This window comes from Rana temporaria, chromosome 4 (genome assembly GCF_905171775.1).
Source record: "Rana temporaria chromosome 4, aRanTem1.1, whole genome shotgun sequence".
NCBI lineage: Eukaryota > Metazoa > Chordata > Amphibia > Anura > Ranidae > Rana > Rana temporaria.
In genome coordinates this window covers 460,931,277-460,951,238 of record NC_053492.1, presented here as the reverse complement: position 1 = coordinate 460,951,238, position 19,962 = coordinate 460,931,277, and the positions used below count along the sequence as shown (strand labels likewise).

At 45.1% G+C, this 19,962-nt stretch overlaps 1 protein-coding gene across 6 annotated transcripts in view; it reads left to right on the top strand.

Annotated features, from left to right (window-relative positions):
- Nucleotides 1–19,962, top strand: part of CCDC88A (coiled-coil domain containing 88A) — a 317,092-nt gene that overhangs the window by 166,328 nt on the left and 130,802 nt on the right. For all 6 annotated transcript variants that reach the window (XM_040351671.1, XM_040351670.1, XM_040351668.1 and 3 more), the window contains exons 15-16: nt 6,579–7,649; nt 14,936–15,063. In XM_040351671.1, the coding sequence (XP_040207605.1) occupies nt 6,579–7,649; nt 14,936–15,063 (1,199 nt within the window). The remainder of the gene's footprint in view (nt 1–6,578; nt 7,650–14,935; nt 15,064–19,962) is intronic.

Below are 19,962 nucleotides of genomic sequence, written 5' to 3'. Positions count from 1 at the left end.
TCCAAATACATTCTCAAAGCTTACTTAAAGTGTTTGTAAACCCTTAGGCTACTTTCACACTAGGGCGTTGCGCCGTTGGCGGTAAAGCGATGCTTTACCGTCATTTTTGCAGAGCTAATCGGCCGCTAGCAGGGTGCTTTTAACCCCTGGCGGCTGAAAAAGGGTTAAAACCGCCGGCAAAGGTTCGGTGGCTCTGGGAGTGGTGCATACAGGGCATACAACGCCTTTAAAGATGCGGCTGGCAAGACCTTTTTAAGCGTCCTGCCAGCGCGCACCGCTCCAGTGTGAAAGCCCGAGGGCTTTCACACTGGAGTGAAAGAGGAGGCTTTTTCAGGGCGCTTTGCAGGTGCTATTTTTAGTGCTATAGCACCGCAAAGCACCTCAGTGTGAAAGTAGCCTTGCATATATCCACTGAAGTGACTAGCCTCAAACGATACACAGAGATGAAACAAATCTTCCTACGTACGTTGTACCTGTTTATCTGCTGTCCTCTCCTCTATAGCCTTTCAAAGTCCAGAATTTACACAGAATTTCTGAGCTTCAGATAACCAGGGGGGTTGGGATTTGATGTTACACGCTGCACCCCAGATAGCAAGCAATTGTGCTGCAAGTTTGAAAATGACTTGCTAAGCTATTGCTAGACTTGCCAGGTTGCACAATTACAGCAAGTCTGCATTGCATGACTCCAGATCAACTTTCTTTGCAAACATTCTGCAGTTCTGCTGCAAGTTCTGGTTTAGTTATGTTGTGCAATAGTCATCCCACCACAGGGGGCACTGTGACTTGCAGAGCTCTTGCTGTAAACTCACCACTGAAACTTTGCTCTTGCTAGAGACACCCCATGCAAATTTGCTACAAATTGGAAGTGTCGATTAGAACTTGTGCTTTAAGTGTATAACGTGCCAGTGAAAATGTGCAGCAAGTTAAAGCGGAGTTCTGCCCAAATTTTTTTTTTAAAGTCAGCAGCTATAAATACTTCAGCTGCTGACTTTTAATATATGGACACTCACCTGTCCAGGACGCCCGAGATGTCGGCACCCGAAGCCGATCTGTCCCTTGGCTCTCGGGTGCTGCCATCTTCGGTAAGGGAATCGGGAAGTGAAGTCTTGTAGCTTCACTTCCTGTTTCCCAAATGCGTATGCGCGAGTCACTCTGCGTAATATGAATGGTCCCTGCTGTCTTCTTGGACCTGTGTGTCTCCCAGAAGACAGCGGCGGAGACAGAGAAGGCACCGGACGTGGCATAGATATCCACAGATATCTATGCCCAGAAGTGGGAGCAAATACCTGCATTAGACAGTTATCTGCTCCCCCTTCCCCCCTGAAAGGTGCCAAATGTGACGCCGGAGGGGGGGATGATTTTAAAAAGCGGAAGTTCCATTTTTGGGTGGAACTCTGCTTTAACAAGACTTACAATTCAAGACTGCCACACATTTGTGGCAAGCTATACTTGCTATCTGGCACAGCATAGAACAGAGAGTGGAGGAAATGGACACACACCCAATGCACAGTCTCATAGTGCAACATGCACAGCTGAAGCTGTCAGTCACCTGTTGTATACTGGAGTGGTTTGAGGGCAGTCTCCTGGGATTGTCTGGTGTTGGCATAGAAGATCATGGGTGCTCAACCTGTGGCCCTCCAGCTGTTGCGAAACTACAAATCCCATGAGGCATTACAAGCCTAAAAGTTACAAGCATGACTCCCAAAGGCAGAAGCATGAAGGGACTTGTAGTCCTACAACAGCTGGGGGGCCACCGGTTGAGCGCCCTTGGCAGAGATTGTCAGAAGTGACTCGGTCAGACAGCAGAGGAATGAGAGAGGAGACAGAAATCACACTCAGTGCTTTGGATAGAGGCAAGTACACACTATAGAGGGATATGATTTGTTCATTGGTCATCTCGGAGGTTTACAACTACTTAAAACTATCACAGACTTTAGCTTGTATTTTTTTTGTGCTTTTGGTACAGTTACCAGGAGCGTCTCACCTTTATGGCTAACACTATTCAAGTTCCATCCACTAAATCATCCAAAGAAGTAGATAAGGAATTCAGATATTGCTGAATTAATGGCTGGGGTGACATTTTTGAAATGAGTCCACAGAGGGGCAATTATAGTGTGCTGAAGTGCTGGGGGTGCAGATGAAGGGTTGCAGCAGTACTCGTTATGCCGTCAGTATCATTGCATATGTTGAAGTAGACCTATCATCGTATGCTTCCTGCTATCCTGTCCACCCAACTTCCTGATTGTCATAAAAGCCAACAGGAGTCCTGGTTAATGACTCAGCATTACTGATGACCAAAATAGGCCTTGAATGACAGATTTATAATGGTCCCAATGAAAGAAAAGAAAACCCCAACAGGCGCTGGGACTTTGATGTGAGCTCATACAAAGTAAGGAGAGGACAAAAACATTAGGAGAACTTGCTGGCTTTGGTTAGGCTGCTCAGAACAGACAGGGCTATTCTCTAGGGCAGGGGTAGGCAACCTCGGCACTCCAGCTGTGGTGAAACTACAAATCCCATCACGCCTCTGCCTCTAGGAGTCATGCCTGTGATTGTCAGGGTCTTGCAATGTCTCATGGGACTTGTAGTTTCAAAACAGCTGGAGGGCCGAGGTTGCCCACCCCTGCTCTAGTGGGTACCCAGCAGGTTTTCAGAAAAAAACATGCCCCTATTGAAGGAGCACCAGCGAATAAGGTAAGAGTCCAATTTTATTTATTTGTTTACACTAAAAAGAAATCCAACACATTTCGGGGTTCAGAAAAAAAACCTTCATTATCAGGGCTTCAGTTACAATAAGAACCTTGATTGGTCTATAGGGCTTCCCTGCGTGAATCTATTTAGGGAAGCCAGTTGCTGGATTAGAATAGTTACTGGCCAGCAGTATATGTGTGAGCATTTAAGATAAGAACTTAAAGGGGTTGTAAGGGCCCTTTCACACGGGGCGGATCTGTAATGATCCACCTCCGTGTGTCCGTAAGCTCAGCGGGGATAGCTCCGTATATCACCGCTGAGCCGGTGGCTGACAGGGCGGTCCCCGCACACTGTGCAGGGACCGCCCTGTCTTTTTTCCGCCCTCCCCTATGGGGGATCGGATGAACACGGACCGTGTGTCCGTGTTCATCCGATCCGCAGACGGAAGAAAAAATAGGACATTCTTCCGTCTGCAAAATCGGATCTTTGCGGAGGCGGGTGATTACGGGTGTCAGCGGATGTTTATCCGCTGACACCCGCAATCACATAGGGACCCATGTATGTCCCTTTTTCATCCTCAAACAGATGGATGAAAAAGCGGACATACGGTCCGCACGTCTGAACGGACCCTAAAGGTACATTTTTTCCCTAAATATCTTCCTTTACCTTAGTGCAGTCCTCCTTCACTTACCTCATCCTTCCATTTTGCTTTTAAATGTCCTTATTTCTTCTGAGAAATCCTCACTTCCTGTTCTTCTGTCTGTAACTCCACACAGTAATGTGAGGCTTTCTCCCTGGTGTAGAGTGTCGTGCTCGCCCCCTCACTTGGTCTACAGGTGGTCTGGGGCTTAAGTGGTTAATGGAGTCAGTTGATGCCCAAAGGGCCAGTTAAAGGTATGCAAGAGGCTTTAGTGACCACTGTTTCAGATGAATGAAGCTATTATGCATAATCTGAAAACCAATACAATTATCAAGTTAAAAGAAAAAAAATTAATGGTAGTACTGAAATACTTTTGCCACCCTCCACCAGTCCGTCTGAATCTTTCCCTGTGACAGAGAACAAGGCCCGGATTCACGTAGCTCCGCGCATTTTTACGGCGGAGTAGCGTATCGTATTTACGCTACGTCGCCGAAAGTCAGAGAGGCAAGTGCTGTATTCACAAAGCACTTGCCTCCTAAGTTACGGCGGCGTAGCGTAAATGGGGCCGGCGTAAGCGCGCCTAATTCAAATGAGGATGAGGGGGCGTGTTTTATGTAAATGTTTGGTGACGCGACGTGATCGATGTTTTTTACGAACGGCGCATGCGCCGTCCGTGTACATATCCCAGTGTGCATTGCTCCAAATTACGCCGCAAGGACGTCATTGGTTTCGACGTGAACGTAAATTACGTCCAGCCCCATTCACGGACGACTTACGCAAACGACGAAAAATTAGCAAATTTTGACGCGGGAACGACGGCCATACTTAACATTGGCTACGCCACCTAGGGGGCAGGTTTATCTTTACGCGGCGTATCTTACGGAAACAGCGTATCTTTACTGCGACGGGAAAGCGTATGTTCGTGAATCGGCGTATCTAGTCATTTACATATTCTACGCCGAAATCAACGGAAGCGCCACCTAGCGGCCAGCTAAAAAATTACACCCTAAGATACGACGGCGCAGACCGTCGTATCTTAGCTAGGTTTTAAGTGTATCTCAGTTTGAGCATACACTTAAACTTACGACGGGCTTAGATTCCGAGTTACGTCGGCGTATCTAGTGATACGCCGGCGTAACTCTTTGTGAATCCAGCCCCAAGAGTTCAATAGTCTTGGCATTTGCTGTGGAGTCTTGGCGCTGTACTTTATAAAGCAATGGTGATAATTTCAGACAAATTTTTACCTTTTGTGACATTCAAGTAGTGGGGTGGGTAACGGAAGTGTCTCATATAAGAGCTTCAGGCTTGGTTCACACTATTGCAAATTGGATGTGGGTTTCCCCGTGTCCAAATCGCATATCAGGAGGTTGTGACCGTCTCTCTATGGAGACGATTCACACATCTCCGGAGCTGCTCTGGTGCGAATTGCACAGGAGTCCTGTACGTTTTCTGGGTCGTTTCAGCTCAGAATTCAGCCAATAATTTGGTCTGAAATTGGACCTGAAGCAGGACGCACCGGACCCCCTGCTGTAAACCGCTCCGTGCTGCAGTGAAAGAGTGTTTTCCTATTACATGTAAGGTATTACTGAACTTCAGCTTGTCCTCGAACTGACTTATCCGGCAGGCAAAGACAGTTTTGGCAACACTGACATTTTCAAGAGGGATTAATGTACCAGAGAATATTTACAGTATACACAGGTGTACGCTCGTCTAGGGTGGTCAGCCACAATCACACGATTGAGTGGAATTTACGATTACAAAAGTTCTTAATAACCTCCCGACAAATGTGGACCTGTCAGGGCTGGTTAGTATTCCATATGTGCCACTGTTTATTTTCCAAAGCCAAAAGTATATTATTTATTTGTTCAGATGTAGATTTAGTTGTACAGATGTGGACCTAAACTAGCTTTAGATTGGGACCATTGTAATTGTCAAATGTTTACTGGAATTTGTACTTTTATTAAGGCCGGGGTCCCCAAACTTTGCCCCTACAAGATTTTATCCGACCCGCAGCTGATGTGTGCAGACTGAGGATCCAGATCAGTTGGCCTCAACTAATGGGGACCCTTAAATAGGGGGAGAATCTAATGGGGACCCTTAAATAGGGGGAGACTCTAATTGGGACCTTAAAATAGGGGGAGACTCTAATGGGGACCCTAAAATAGGGGAAGACTCTAATGGGGACCCTAAAATAGGAGGAGACTCTAATGGGGACCCTAAAATAGGGGGAGACTCTAATGGAGACCCTAAAATAGGGGGAGACTCTAATGGGGACCCTAAAATAGGGGGAGACTCTAATGGGGACCCTAAAATAGTGGGAGACTCTAATGGGGACCCTAAAATAGTGGGAGACTCTAATGGGGACCCTAAAATAGCGGGAGACTCTAATGGGGATCCTAAAATAGGGGGAGACTAGTGGGACCCTAAAACTGGGGAGGCTCTAGTGGGGACCCTAAAACTGGGGAGGCTCTAGTGGGTACCCTAAAACTTTGGGAGGCTCTAGTGGGTACCCTAAAACTGGGGAGGCTCTAGTGGGGACCCTAAAACTGTGGAGGCTCTAGTGGGGACCCTAAAACTGTGGAGGCTCTAGTGGGGACCCTAAAACTGTGGAGGCTCTAGTGGGGACCCTAAAACTGGGGAGGCTCTAGTGGGGACCCTAAAACTGGGGAGACTCTAGTGGGGACCCTAAAACTGTGGAGGCTCTAGTGGGGACCCTAAAACTGGGGAGGCTCTAATGGGGACCCTGATGTAAGGGGGACGCTGATATGAGGGGATTCTGACGCAAGGTTGGACTCTGGTAGGGACATTGATTTAAGAGAACTCTGATGGATACTCTGATGTAAGGGGGAACTCCTAAGGTTAACTCTGGTGTGGATCTTGACATAAGGAGGAAGTTGCTATAATCCTATTTTTTTTTTTTTCTACATACATTGGCAGCTGAGTAATTCAGATATGTTCTTATTGTGCACACTGTAAAGATTTATTTGTTTGAATTTGCTAGCCATAGAACATAATTATAAAGCAGTGAATGTGACTGTCACCAAAACCTTTACTGGTGGTGATTCCATCACTGTCAATCAATCACATGCTCCATGAATGTCAGATTAGCTCCTTTGAAATATACCCCCTAGAGTTCTTGTTTCTAAAGAATGTCTACATTTATATTTAGGTTTTAAACTATTGTGAACATGTTTTAATAATAATAATGTAATTTCTAAATTAAATTATTTCTGTTTTTGTCTCCAAGATCAAAGGGCTGGAACAAGAAAATGAGCATTTGAACCAAACCATCGCATCCTTGAGGCAACGTTCTCAGATTGGGGCTGAAGCCAGGGTGAAGGATATAGAAAAGGAAAATAAGATCTTGCACGAGTCCATCAAAGAAACAAGTAGTAAATTAAATAAGGTGGAGTTTGAGAAGAAGAAGCTCAGAAAAGAACTAGAACATTTTAAGGAAAAAGGAGAAAGAGCCGAGGACCTGGAAAAGGAACTGCATCGGGTGGAAAAAGAAAACGAACAGCTCCAGAAGAAGATCACCAGTTTAAACATCGTCTGCGAAAAGGCAGAGTCCTTGGAACAAGAAAATGTCGGGTTAGAAATAGAAAACCGTAAGCTGAAGAAAACTTTAGACGGTTTCAAAAATCTCAAGTATCAAATGGAATCATTGGAGAAGGAGAACGCACAGCTTGAAGAGGAGAACCTGGACCTAAGGCGGATGGTTGAGTCACTAAAGAGCACAAATATTAGAGTAGCCCAACTGGAGTTAGAAAACAAAGAGCTGGAAAATGAGAAACAACAACTCAAGAAAGGCATGGACCTCATGAGAGCGTCTTGCAAGAAAACCGAGCGTTTAGAAGTCAGTTACCAAGGTCTCGACACAGAGAACCAAAGGCTACAAAAGGCTCTGGAAAATAGCAATAAAAAGATCCAGCAGCTTGAAACTGAGCTTCAGGAGCTGGAGGCAGAAAATCATACTTTACAGAAGAACCTGGAAGAGCTGAAAATCTCCAGCAAGAGGCTGGAACAGCTAGAAAAGGAAACCAAGCTTTTGGAGCAGGAGACCTGTCAGCTGGAAAAGGACAAGAAGCAGCTTGAGAAGGAGAACAAAAGGCTACGCCAGCAAGCCGAGATTAAAGACATTACATTAGAGGAGGATAATGTGAAGATCTCAAATTTAGAGAGGGAGAATAAATTACTTACAAAAGAGACAAATGCATTTAAAGAGTCTTGTTCAAGGCTTAAAGAACTGGAAAAAGAGAACAAGGAACTTGTAAAAAGAGCGACTATTGATAAGAAAACACTTATCAATCTAAGAGAGGTAAGCCATTGTGGTATCCAATAATTTTACACGGTTGACATCTTAGGTAAACTACGTTTAATGGAGTATCTACCCTTGCTTATCTAATATTACTCGCCAATGACTGTTGGTACATCAGTTTAGACCAGGTGGGCCCAACCAGTGGCCCGGGGGCCCTCTGATGTGGCCCACAACCTCCTGCTCTGGGATGGAATAGAATACAGGGGAACCTCGGATTTCGAGTAACGCGGTTAACGCGCGTTTCGTAATACGAGCACTGTATTTCTAAAAAGCCTAACTCGGTTTGCGAGTGTTGTCTCGCAAAACAAGCAGGATTTAGGCCAAAGCGGTGTGCAGTACTGTGTTTGGCCTGAGGTGGGGGGGGCGCCGATTTCAGAAATGCACGGGAATGCCCGAGGACAGTTCGGCTGTTCGATGTTTGCCGAGGTCAGCCGAACTGTCCTCTGACCTTTCCAGCCGTTTCCGAGGCTTTCCCGCGCCCCCTTGCCTCTGGCCGCATGCGGTATTGCATGCCATTGAAGTCAATGCGGAACAAATTATTTTAGTTTCCATTGACTTCAATAGGGAAACTCGCTTTGATATGCGAGTACTTTGGATTACGAGCATTCTCCTAGAACGGATTATGCTTGTAATTCAAGGTTCCACTTATGCCGCGTACAGACGAGCATACATGTACGATGAAACCGGTCCGCCGGACCGTTTTCACCGTACATGTATGCCCGGGGATTTCTGTATGGTGGCTGTACTCACCATCATACAGAAATCTGCGCGTAAACAATACGCGGGGCGGCCCTGCCAGTTAAATGCTTCCACGCATGCGTCAAAGTCATTCGACGCATGCGAGGGATGGCGGGCGCTCGGACATGTACGGTAGGTCTGTACAGACGACCGAACATGTCCGAGCGGGCAGGATTCCAGCGGGCTGTTTTAAAACAAGTCCAGAAATATTTGCCCGCTGGGAAAAGGCCCGGCGGGCAAATTTTTGCTGGAATCCTGCACGCTCGGGCCTACACACGACCGAACATGTCTGCTGAAACTGGTCTGCGGACCAGTTTCAGCAGACATGTTTGGTCGTCTGTACGGGGCCTTAAAGGTAAGTTTTTTTATTACTAAAATCACAGTGTGTGTATCTATGGTCATATCTGTTCTGCAGGGGTTACTGTGCTGCTTTCAAACTGATCCACAGGTGCAGAGAAGTGCACCTGTGGGGTACCTGCACTTCGCCATAGTCTTCTATTACCTGCGAGTTTGGTGTGCTGACAGTAGAGTGGGCTCTATAGAGCAGAGTGGGCTGCCATTCACCCACTCCACTCATTGTGGCCCGTGACCAGTTACCAAGTCGCTTAAGTGGCCCTTGCTCTTCAAAAGGTTGGACACCCCTGGGTTAGACCGATCCTCTGGCCTGAGGTTCAGGGTGCGGTAACGCTGTCAATTTTAACTGAGCACAGTTCACCCTTTATATTCATTGGCCTATGTAGTGCAAGTGCTCCAAACCGTGTCCAGGGAAAGTTATAGATGATGGTGCACAGAAGCAGGGATCCCCGTGATCTGGTTGGCAGAGGTGATGATGTAAGTATGCCCAGGAACACGTGGTTCTAGCCCAGTATGGAGCAATTAGTGGCATTATAACATGAGGATTGAGGCCAATGCCTACATGCATATTGACGTAATTGGGCATAAAATATGCCTGGGAACCGTGGGGGTGGGGGGCTTTACAGCCATAGAGCTTATTGGCTGTACACCCCTGTACTTGTGTAAATGTCAATGCTTCTCTGCATCGGCATTTACCCATACATGAATGTACAGCATATTTTACCAAACACAACATGTTGTGTTCAAGAAATTGTGGCATATGCGAATGTGCGGGTAAACACTGAGGCATAGACGCATCAGCATTTACACAAGTATAAGGGTGTACAGCTACTGACTTTTGTTAACATGTAACATTAAGCTATTTGACTGGCTGGAGACTGCCAACTAGACTGCTGCAGAGCTTCCAGGCCTCCATAGTGCCCCCAACCTTCAAAAATGTCCCTCAGCCTACCACAGTGTTCCACTACTTCCTCCAGGAAGCTCATTACCTACAGAGCCACTGAGGCCCATTTCACACAGGGGTGGAAAACATGTGTGTCTCCCATGTAGGGCCATCTTTTATGGGTATGGGGATGCACAGCTGTTGCGTGTATCCCTGTGCCAGCTTCCCATTCATTTCTATTGGGCCAAGTGGCTGCACGGGCACAGCTGCTGTGTCCTAATGTAACATGCCGGTGGGTGCGGGTAAGGGTCCCCTGAACGCACACAGGGATGTCTACACCCCATGTTAATGGGCCCTATGTGTGCTGGAGAGCCCCCTAACCCTCTTCACAGTCTCCCCACCCCCACACTGTGACACCAGCACCATAAGGAGCCTCCCAGACATGCATCTAAATTTCCCTTGCCTCTGTGATGCCTCCTAACCGCCTGTTTTAACCCCATTGCACGCGGTTACGGGGCGTTTGCAGGGTTTTTTACATTGCATAGCTCCCAACTGTCCGTGATTTTGAGGGACTGTCCCTGATTTGGATCAAAGTCCCTCTGTCCCCCTTTCTTCCTCATGTGTCCCTCATTTTGGTCTGATCTTTGTAGTTGTGAATAAAATGCACTGTATATCTGTTTCCCAGTGCTAAACCTTTCATACGTTTTCTAAATTGCTGCATTTTGTAAATTTTAAAAAGCCAATATAAAGGAATTGTAGTGGTAAAAAAAAGGACTTGTGGGTTTACCTATTTTTTTTTTATTCTCCTTTAAGGGGGGCATTGCAAGGGGTGTGTCCTATGCTTACATACCTTTGCTAATAGGCGTGCCTCCTTCCCATCTCAAAAAGTTGGGCGGTATGTCATTGACTTGCATGTGTAGCATTCAGTGGGCTTTCCGCCCGCCAATCTCTGCATGTCGGGTCAATTTAGTTGCGGAGCAGGGGGTGTGTCCTATGCCTACATACTTTTGCTTATAGGTGTCCCTCCTTCCCATTTTAAAAAGTTGGGCGGTATGTCATTGACTTGCATGTGTAGCGTTTGCTTGCCACCTCCCCTCTGCTGCCTATTGCAGATTACGGGGGTGTGGCAGGTGGCAAAAACTTGGCTCAACTGTGCATTTTTGCTGCCCACCAACCACAATTATGAAAGAAGCCTTATTTTTTTACTGTTGGGGTATGGAAGGTTTTGGAAGAGTTTTGTACCCCTGGTCACAAATGTTGAGAAGCCCTGCTCTACACAGCTTTGCCGAAATCTGACTTGGATGCCATTTTCATACTGAACGCCCAGCCGTTCTACCATCTTCAGTGTGTGGTTTTTGTTTCTAAAAAGAACCGGAGGGAAATCCTGGACTGAAAAGGAAGCCAAGCTTTGCGGTGGATTCTGAGAGGATCACGTTTCCTTTTTCAACCAGAGAATTTTTTTTTTTTTTTTCGAGGAAGGAAGGGAGACGACTGATGGCGCATTCTATTATCTGCAGTGCCAGTTCAGATGCAGCTGTTCTGTTATTTTTTTCTTTGTCAAACCATTCTGTGCACCCCACGTGGCCCTCAGAGGAAAATATAACAGGATGTTTTGTAGAAAATCACCACTCTAAATGTTAGGAGGAAAACCAAGTCATTTGTTTCAGGAGAGTGAGAAAAAAAAACGTTTTTTTTTTTTTTATCTCTCTTTTTTTATTTTTTGTTTTTTGATAGCATGTACAACGATTAGAACCCCTTTCAGGTTTAGTTGCTTTCTGAATTCCCTACCAATGGTTAAACCTCTAAAAATAAAAAAAATGTTTTGTGCCATCATTAGCACTTTAAAAGAGAAAAAAAAGAATCACACTTGTTTTCTGAGATTTGTACCCACCAATGTTTGCACTTTTGTTGTAAATACTCTTTTTTTTGGAATGTACAGTATGGAAATAAATGCTCAGTGTATAAAGGTTGTTATATAGGTACCCTCATCCCAAAATATAATGGAAACATTTAGGAATGCAATGGGGCAGGGGGATTTTTTGGGTACCGTCAAATGACATTGACAATGAAAGTATTTTAAAAACTTTTTTATTTAACCACTTAAGCCCCGGACCATTTTGCAGCTAAATGCCCAGGCCAGGTTTTGCGATTCGGCACTGCGTCGCTTTAACAGACAATTGCGCGGTCGTGCGACGTGGCTCCCAAACAAAATTGGCATCCTTTTTTCCCCACAAATAGAGCTTTCTTTTGGTGGTATTTGATCATCTGTGCGGTTTTTATTTTTTGCGCTATAAACAAAAATAGAGCGACAATTTGGAAAAAAATTCAATATTTTTTACTTTTTGCTATAATAAATTTCCCCCAAAAACATATATAAACTTTTTTTTTTTTCCTCAGTTTAGGCCGATACGTATTCTTCTACCTATTTTTGGTAAAAAAAATCGCAATAAGCGTTTATCGATTGGTTTGCGCACAATTTATAGCGTTTACAAAATAGGGGATAGTTTTATTGCATTTTTATTAATTTTTTTTTTTTTTACTACTAATGGCGGTGATCAGCGATTTTTTTCGTGACTGCGACATTATGGCGGACACTTCGGACAATTTTTACACATTTTTGGGACCATTGTCATTTTCACAGCAAAAAATGCATTTAAATTGCATTGTTTATTGTGAAAATGACAGTTGCAGTTTGGGAGTTAACCACAGGGGGCGCTGTAGGAGTTAGTGTTCACTTTGTGTGTGTTTACAACTGTAGGGGGGTGTGGCTGTAGGACTGACGTCATCGATCGAGTCTCCCTTATAAAAGGGATCACTCGATCGATACGCCGCCACAGTGAAGCACGGGGAAGCCGTGTTTACATACGGCTCTCCCCTTTCTTCAGCTCCGGGGAGCGATCGCGACGGAGCGGCTATAAACGAATAGCCGCGCCGTCGTCCCGGATCGCTCCCCGAGGAAATCCGCCCGCCGCACGCAGCGGAGGGGGTCCCGATCGGACCCCCCACCCGCTAGAAGGCAGGGACGTATATATACGCCCATCTGCCTGTCCGTGACATTTTGCGGACGTATATAGTCGTTCGGCAGGCGTTAAGGGGTTAATATTATTAAATATATAATATTATTATTAAATTATCAGGGCCGCCATCAGGGGGGTACAGGCATTACAACCCCTGACCCCCCTCCTGTTTTTTTTTTTTTTCAATTTTTTAATAATAACATCCCCAGGGCCCCTTACAGGCCAGGCCAGCCCCCCTCCTGTTTTTTATTTTTGTATTTTTTGCATTACACCTGTAAGGGGCCCAATGGTCCCCAGGGCCCCTTACAGGCCCAGCCGCCCCCCCTCCTGTTTTTTTTTGCATTACACCTGTAAGGGCCCCCCCCCCCCGGTTATCTGCTGCCTAAAGCTGTGTAAGGGTAAGCTGTGTAAAATTTGTGATGGCTGCCCTGTAAATTATTATTATACCATGCTAACCTATACACTCGCCGGCCACTTTATTAGGTACACCTTGCTAGTACCGGGTTGGACCCACTTTTGCCATCAGAACTGCCTTCATTCTTTGTGGCATAAATTCAGCAAAGTGTTGGAAACTCAGAGAGTTTGCTCCATAGTGACATGATAGCATCACACAGTTGCTGCACATCTATGATAGGTGCTCTATTAGATGAGGTGAGGTGAGTGTGGAGGCCATTGGAGTGCAGTGACCTCATTGTCCAGTGGTGAGATGATTGGATCTTTGTGACATAAAGGGGTGGACATGGTCAGCAACAATACTCAGGTAGGCCGTGGTGAATAATCGATGCTTAGTTAGTACTAAAGGGCCCAAAGTGTGCCAAGAAAATACCCCCCACACCATTACACCACCAATACCAGCCTGAACCGGTGATACAAGGCAGGATGATTTCATGTTGTTTGAACCAAATTCTGACCCGACCATCTGAATGTCGCAGCTGAAATCAAGACTCATCAGACCAGGCAACGTTTTTCCAATCTTCCAATTTTGGTGATCCTGTGTGAATTGTAGCTTCAGTTTCCTGTCCTTAGCTGACAGGAGTGGCACCCGGTGTGGTCTTCCTCTGCTGTAGCCCATCTGCTTCAAGGTTCGATGTGTTGTGCAATCAGAGATGGTATTTTGCATACCTTGGTTGTAACGAGTGGTTATTTCAGTTACTGTTACCTTTCTATCATCTCCAACCAGTCTGCCCATTCTCCTCTGACATCAACAAGGCATTTTCCTCCACACAACTGCTGCTCACTGAATATTTTCTTTTTCTCTGTAAACCTGAGAGACGGTTGTGGGTGAAAATCCCAGTAGCTCAGCAGTTTTTGAAATACTTAGACCAGCCTGCCTTGCAGAAACAACCATGCCACGCTCAAAGGCACTTAAAATCCCCTTTCTTCCCCATTCTGATGCTTGGTTTGAACTTCAACAAGTTGTCTTCACCAGATCTAGATGCCTACATGCGTTGAGTTGCTGCCATGTGATTGGCTAATTAGCAATTTGTGTTACCATGCAATTGAAACGGTGTATACGCAGGGCTTTTTTCAGCGGGGACATTGTGGTACACAGTTCCGCCGCCTCCAGGGTGTTGAGATGTGCTGGAGAGTATATTGATCCTGGCTGCTGGGTCATCCATTTTTGCAGAGGGGCAGAGCAGGGGTGTGTAGTGTTGCTGGTGGGAATCTATTCTAGCTGGTGGGGGATCTATTGTTTCTGGGGGGGGGTGTTCTTTTAGCAGAGGGGTCTATTGTTGCTGGGGGATCTACTGTTGAGGTGGGAGGGTCTATTGTTTTGCGGCCTGCTGGAGGAGGATCTATTATTGCTGGGCAGGGGGTAATTTGTTGTTGGAGGAGATCTATTGTTGCCGGGGAGGATTTATTGTTACTGGTGTAGGAATCTATTATTGCTGAGGGGTAGTGTTTGTCGCTGGGGGGTCAATAACAAATGCCATACAAATTACTTGGCACATCGAAATGATATTTGGTTCTGTATTCTTTAAAAGGGGTGGTACTGGGGAGGTGGACAGGGGACAGAAATGAGACGGTGCTGGGAGATGGTTGGGGCACGGCAACAAAGGGGTGAATGGGGGAGAAATTGCGTGCACCTATTTTCTGGAAAAAAAAGCCCCCTGTATAGATAGTGTAGGAATCAGGAATTTTCACATAATGTAGTAAGGGAACCACAGTTGGGATACATGGGAATACACGAGCACAGCCTTGTGCCTACCAATTACTGCCAGTCTGCCATCTTGTTATCGTTAGAAATGAAATTACTATTGACTTTCTTGTTTTTCTTTCTTTGTAATTTTCAGGACTTGGTAAATGAGAAGCTGATGACCCAACAAACCAATAATGAGCTGGAAAAACTAAGCCATGAGCTGGAAAAGATAGGTCTGAATAAAGAGCGTCTCTTACATGATGAGCAGACCAGTGATGACAGGTGGGTAGAAGAGTCTTCTGTTTCTAGGATTGTCCCCAACTGTGATCGATGTCCAAGCCACAAAGGTTTTACATCATTTACTTTTTGCTTTGTAAGCCTCTGCCCAGTGCCGGCCCAAGACATTGTGCTGCCTGGGACCAAGAATGAAATGCTGCCCCCCCCCCCCCCAAAAAAAAATCACGCCAACCAAAAGGCCCCCACATTCATTATTTTATATCATGATAACTAAAGGGGACCCGTCATGGCACAATACATGTATAGGAGTATAAAGAGGAACTGTCATGGCTCTATACATGTATAGGAGTATAAAGAGGACCTGTCATGGCTCTATACATGTATGGGAGTATAAAGAGGACCTGTCATGGCTCTATACATGTATAAAGGAGTATAAAGAGGACCTGTCATGGCTCTATACATGTATAAAGAGGAACTGTCATGGCTCTATACATGTATATAGAGGACCTGTCATTACTCTTTACATGTAAAGGAATATCAAGAGGACCTGTCATGGCTCTATATATGTATATAGGACTATAAAGAGTACTTGACATGGCTCTATACATGTATAAAGGAGTATGACGAGGGCCTGTCATGGCTCTATAGATGTATAAAGAGGACCTGTCATGGCTCTGTACATGTATATAGAGGACCTGTCGAGACTCTTTACATGTAAAGGAATATAAAGAGGACCTGCCATGGCTCTATAAATGTATATAGGAGTATAAAGAGGACCTGTCATGGCTCTATACATGTATAAAGGAGTAATAACAAGGGCCTGTCATGGCTCTATAGATGTATAAAGAGGGCCTGTCATGGCTCTATACATGCATATAGGCGTATAAAAGGACCTGCCATGGCTCTATACATGTATCCAGGAGTATAAATGACCTGTGAATTGCCGGCGGCCACAATGTCTCTTTTGCGCAAACAAATCAATGTACGCTAATTGTGTTTTTTTTTGGTACCAAAAATATGTAGAAGAATACATATTGGCCTAAACTGAAGAAAATAGTTAATTTTTCTAAATTTTGGGGATATTTATTATAGCAAAAAAATATATATATTTATAGCACAAAAAATTAAAACCGCAGAGGTGATCAAATATCACTAAAAGAAAGCTCTATTTGTGGGGGAAAAAGGACATCAGTTTTATTTGGGTAGCGGAGCTGGCGGAACGGGCTGGCGGGCATCAGTATGCTGCCCCCTAAAAGTGCTGCCTGGTACCCATGGTACCACCCGGTCCCATCATAGGGCCGGCCCTGCCTCTGCCTCTTGCCTTGCGTATTGAGTGCTCCCACCAACCACAGTTTTACATATTTTTCCACCTATATTATTTTCTAGAAGTAGGTTTGCAACCCAAGAAGGGCTATGGAAGGGGTGATAGAGGTACAAGTGCAATGAGGAGCCAAGAAGCAGTGTGCAGCTGAAAGATCTGTTTCTATTGACAGAAGATTACTCTAGTCCAGTGATGGCGAACCTTGGCACCCCAGATGTTTTGGAACTACATTTCCCATGATGCTCATGCACTCAGCAGTGTAGATGAGCATCATGGGAAAATGTAGTTCCAAAACATCTGGGGTGCCAAGGTTTGCCATCACTGTCCTAGTCTGTGCATTGCCCGATAGATTTCATGCAACCAAAGCTTTTACGCCTTCTGTAACATCAGGTGCGTAGATAAGGGAGAGGTAGAGGAGTCCAACAACCCTCCACCCCCCAGAGTATCTGCGGGCACCTCCGCTAGCATTGAAACTGGATGCAAACGATAAGTGTGGCAGACGCTTCTACTGCCACTTGTCAGTTTCGAGAGACTGGCAGCAGCAGTTTAGAGAGTGGGAGACTCTTTTTATCTCCTCCTCAGGCTCCGGTAATGTGACAGAGCCAAAATAGGACTTCCACTCAATGAGCTCACTCTGAACTGCCTAGTCTGGTTAGGGGTAGGCATGTGCAATTTTTTAAGTTACGAATACGTTTTCCATCAATTTTCGTTATTTTAGTTGATTCGTTAACGTACGAATGAACGAATGGTTTAGCGCAATTAATAACGAATAACGATATTTTCAAAATAACGAATATGAAAAACAACTAAGATACGAAAGATGAAAGAAACGAAAACATAGAAACAACGAAAATACCGAACCCAAAAAAAATAATAATTACGAAAAACAAAATGAACGAAAATGCAAACTTACTAATATTCGAAGACCGAAAAGAAAACAACCGAAATGTAGAACAAAGACTAAAAAAACGAAAATCCAAACTAACGAAAAATAAATTACGAATCTTCGGAAAACTGAAATGAAAACAACGAAAATACAAAATAATGTAAATTAGATTTTGTTAGTACTGAAATATTTCTGGACATTGACCAATAGCCACTGAGCGCTGTCCCTTTCCTCTGAAGAGGTTTGTTCCTTCCCCCAATGAGCTTCTTTCTCATTACCTCCTGGCTCCTTGTGTCTTTTTCTGTGTTAGACTGCAGTGCATCTAATTTCTAGATTTGTATTTGTAATATCTGACATATTTTAGTTTTCTTCTACGTCAGACTTCATTCTAGACAGGGTGTGTGTGCTAACTAAGACAGTCAAGTCAATCACAGTAAAGTACGAATTACAAAATTACGACGAGTAGTGTGTCGAATAAACGTAAAATGTATTCTAACAGAATTGCGAATGCAATAAAATCTACGAAAGTACGTTTTTACAATCAAAGGAAATTAGACACGAAAATACGAATGATCATAAAGCAACGAAAATATATTTCTTACGAAAATACGAATGCGGCATGATGGAAAATATATTGTAAATACGAATAGCAAAACAACGAAAGTTAAACTAACGTAAAAACGGAGGAACGAATAAAATCATTTTAAAAATACGCGGCAGAATACAAAATATAACGAAAATACGAATCTCGATTCAACGAAAAATAAACTAACAGAAAAAAACGGAAACGGAAAAAAGAGTGTTACGAAAATACTAAAGAGTACGAATACGATAACTAACGTCTTACGAAATTACGACTTGTTACGAATCACGATAAACGAACAGAAACGAAACAGAAATAAACGAAATTTTTTGCTGTGCACATGTCTAGTTAGGGGGTTTCGTGGAGGGGGTGAAGATCGGTACTAGAAGTATAGAGCTGTACTGGGGGGAGAGGATCCTTACTAGTGGAAGGACGGGAGGTCTGTACTGGATAAGATTTTGGCTTGGGAGGGATAGTCCTTTTTTGTTGCACTCTGTCTACTGACCTGTGTGTTACATTCTCCTGACCTCTGCACTCTTTTCTTTTTTTCACATTACTGACCCCTGTTAGGCTCTAGCTTGTTGCACAGTAATCAAAGAATATGTTTTGGGCACAATGACTGTGCCATAAGTTACCATGTATACGGAGTAAGCCCAATTGTCACAATTTTGCCAACCCAAAAATTCACCTGCAAGTTGACTTACCTGTCCAGGGATCCAACACCGTCCTCACCTGGGCCACTTATTTGCCAGTCTTTGGGTCGCCGGTGGCAGCGTGTTTATTATGGGAAGACAACTTTGACTCCTTGCGGCTTCACGGCCTGCTTCCCATTACGCACACGCTGAATTTGTGAAAGCCTTCCAGAATTGGGGGGGGGGGGTGGGACAGGACACAACTGATGGAAGTGCTTACCGATCCAACGGGAAGTGGAAGCAGGTACCTGTCAAAACCAAATACCCGCTCCCCCACCGCCTCCCAAAAAGAAGTTCCAAAAGAAGAAGAGGGGGGCATAAAGCCAATGGCTGAGAGTGCTGATCAGAAGAGTGTTCTGGCGGGGGGGCCCTCCCCCTGTCAAAACACAATAGCTTAGGGGGGGGGGGGGTTCGCTGTACCAACGTCTGATGGTTAGTACAGCGGCCCTGACCGGAGCTGACAGTTTTTTTTTCCATTCAACCCACTGTGTATCAGGCTTTACCTTTTAGGGTGAAACTTTGCTTAAGTTTTCCTGCTGGTAGAATTATTCTGGGTCCTTTCATTGCTGGTTGTCTGCAAATCAGCACTTCTGACCTGTTACGGTGCTAAGAGGTTTAGTACCAGAGACAGACACTCCATTTGTGCTGACCCTGCAGCTGTACAAGGGCCCTCTGGAGATTTAGGGATCCAAGATGGGATCGGGAGGGTGCTGGGATGCCCTCTTGCCGTCAAGTTAAAGTAGAACTAAAGGCAAAACTTAATTTTAGATAAAATAAGGGAGCATTGTATATATTTTTTCCCCATCTGTGTTCCTTTGGGGAGATTTCTCTTTACTTCCTGTCCCAAAGCCAAAACAGGAAGTGAGAGGAAGTCCCTCCAAAGTGAAGGAGTCCTTGGTTGTCGCCAGAGCTAGTGTCCCTATTTGAAGTTTTCCCCTCTCTTACTGTTCTTGGGACAACCCAAAATTTGGGATTTTCTTTTGATTATAATGTTAAACAGGACAAATAGAGAGGGTGAATCTCCCTAATAAGGGCATGGACAGCAATATAAACTTGCCAGGCGTTCTAAGGGTAAAACCAATTGTTGAATCACCCCCTTTAACCACTTCCGGACCACCGCATGTACATTTACGTCGGCAGAATGGCACGGACAGGCACATTGGTGTACCTGTACGTCCCTGCCTAGACGTGGGTCGGGGGTCCGATCGGGACCCCCCCGGTACATGCGGCGGTTCCCGTGGCTTCAGGAGCGATCCGGGACGAGGGCGCGGCTATTCGTTTCTAGCCGCCCCCTCGCGATCGCTCCCCGGAGCTGAAGAACGGGGAGAGCCGTATGTAAACACGGCTTCCCCGTGCTTCACTGTGGCGGCGTATCGATCGAGTGATCCTTTTTATAGGGAGACTCGATCGATGACGTCAGACCTACAGCCACACCCCCTACAGTTGTAAACACACACTAGGT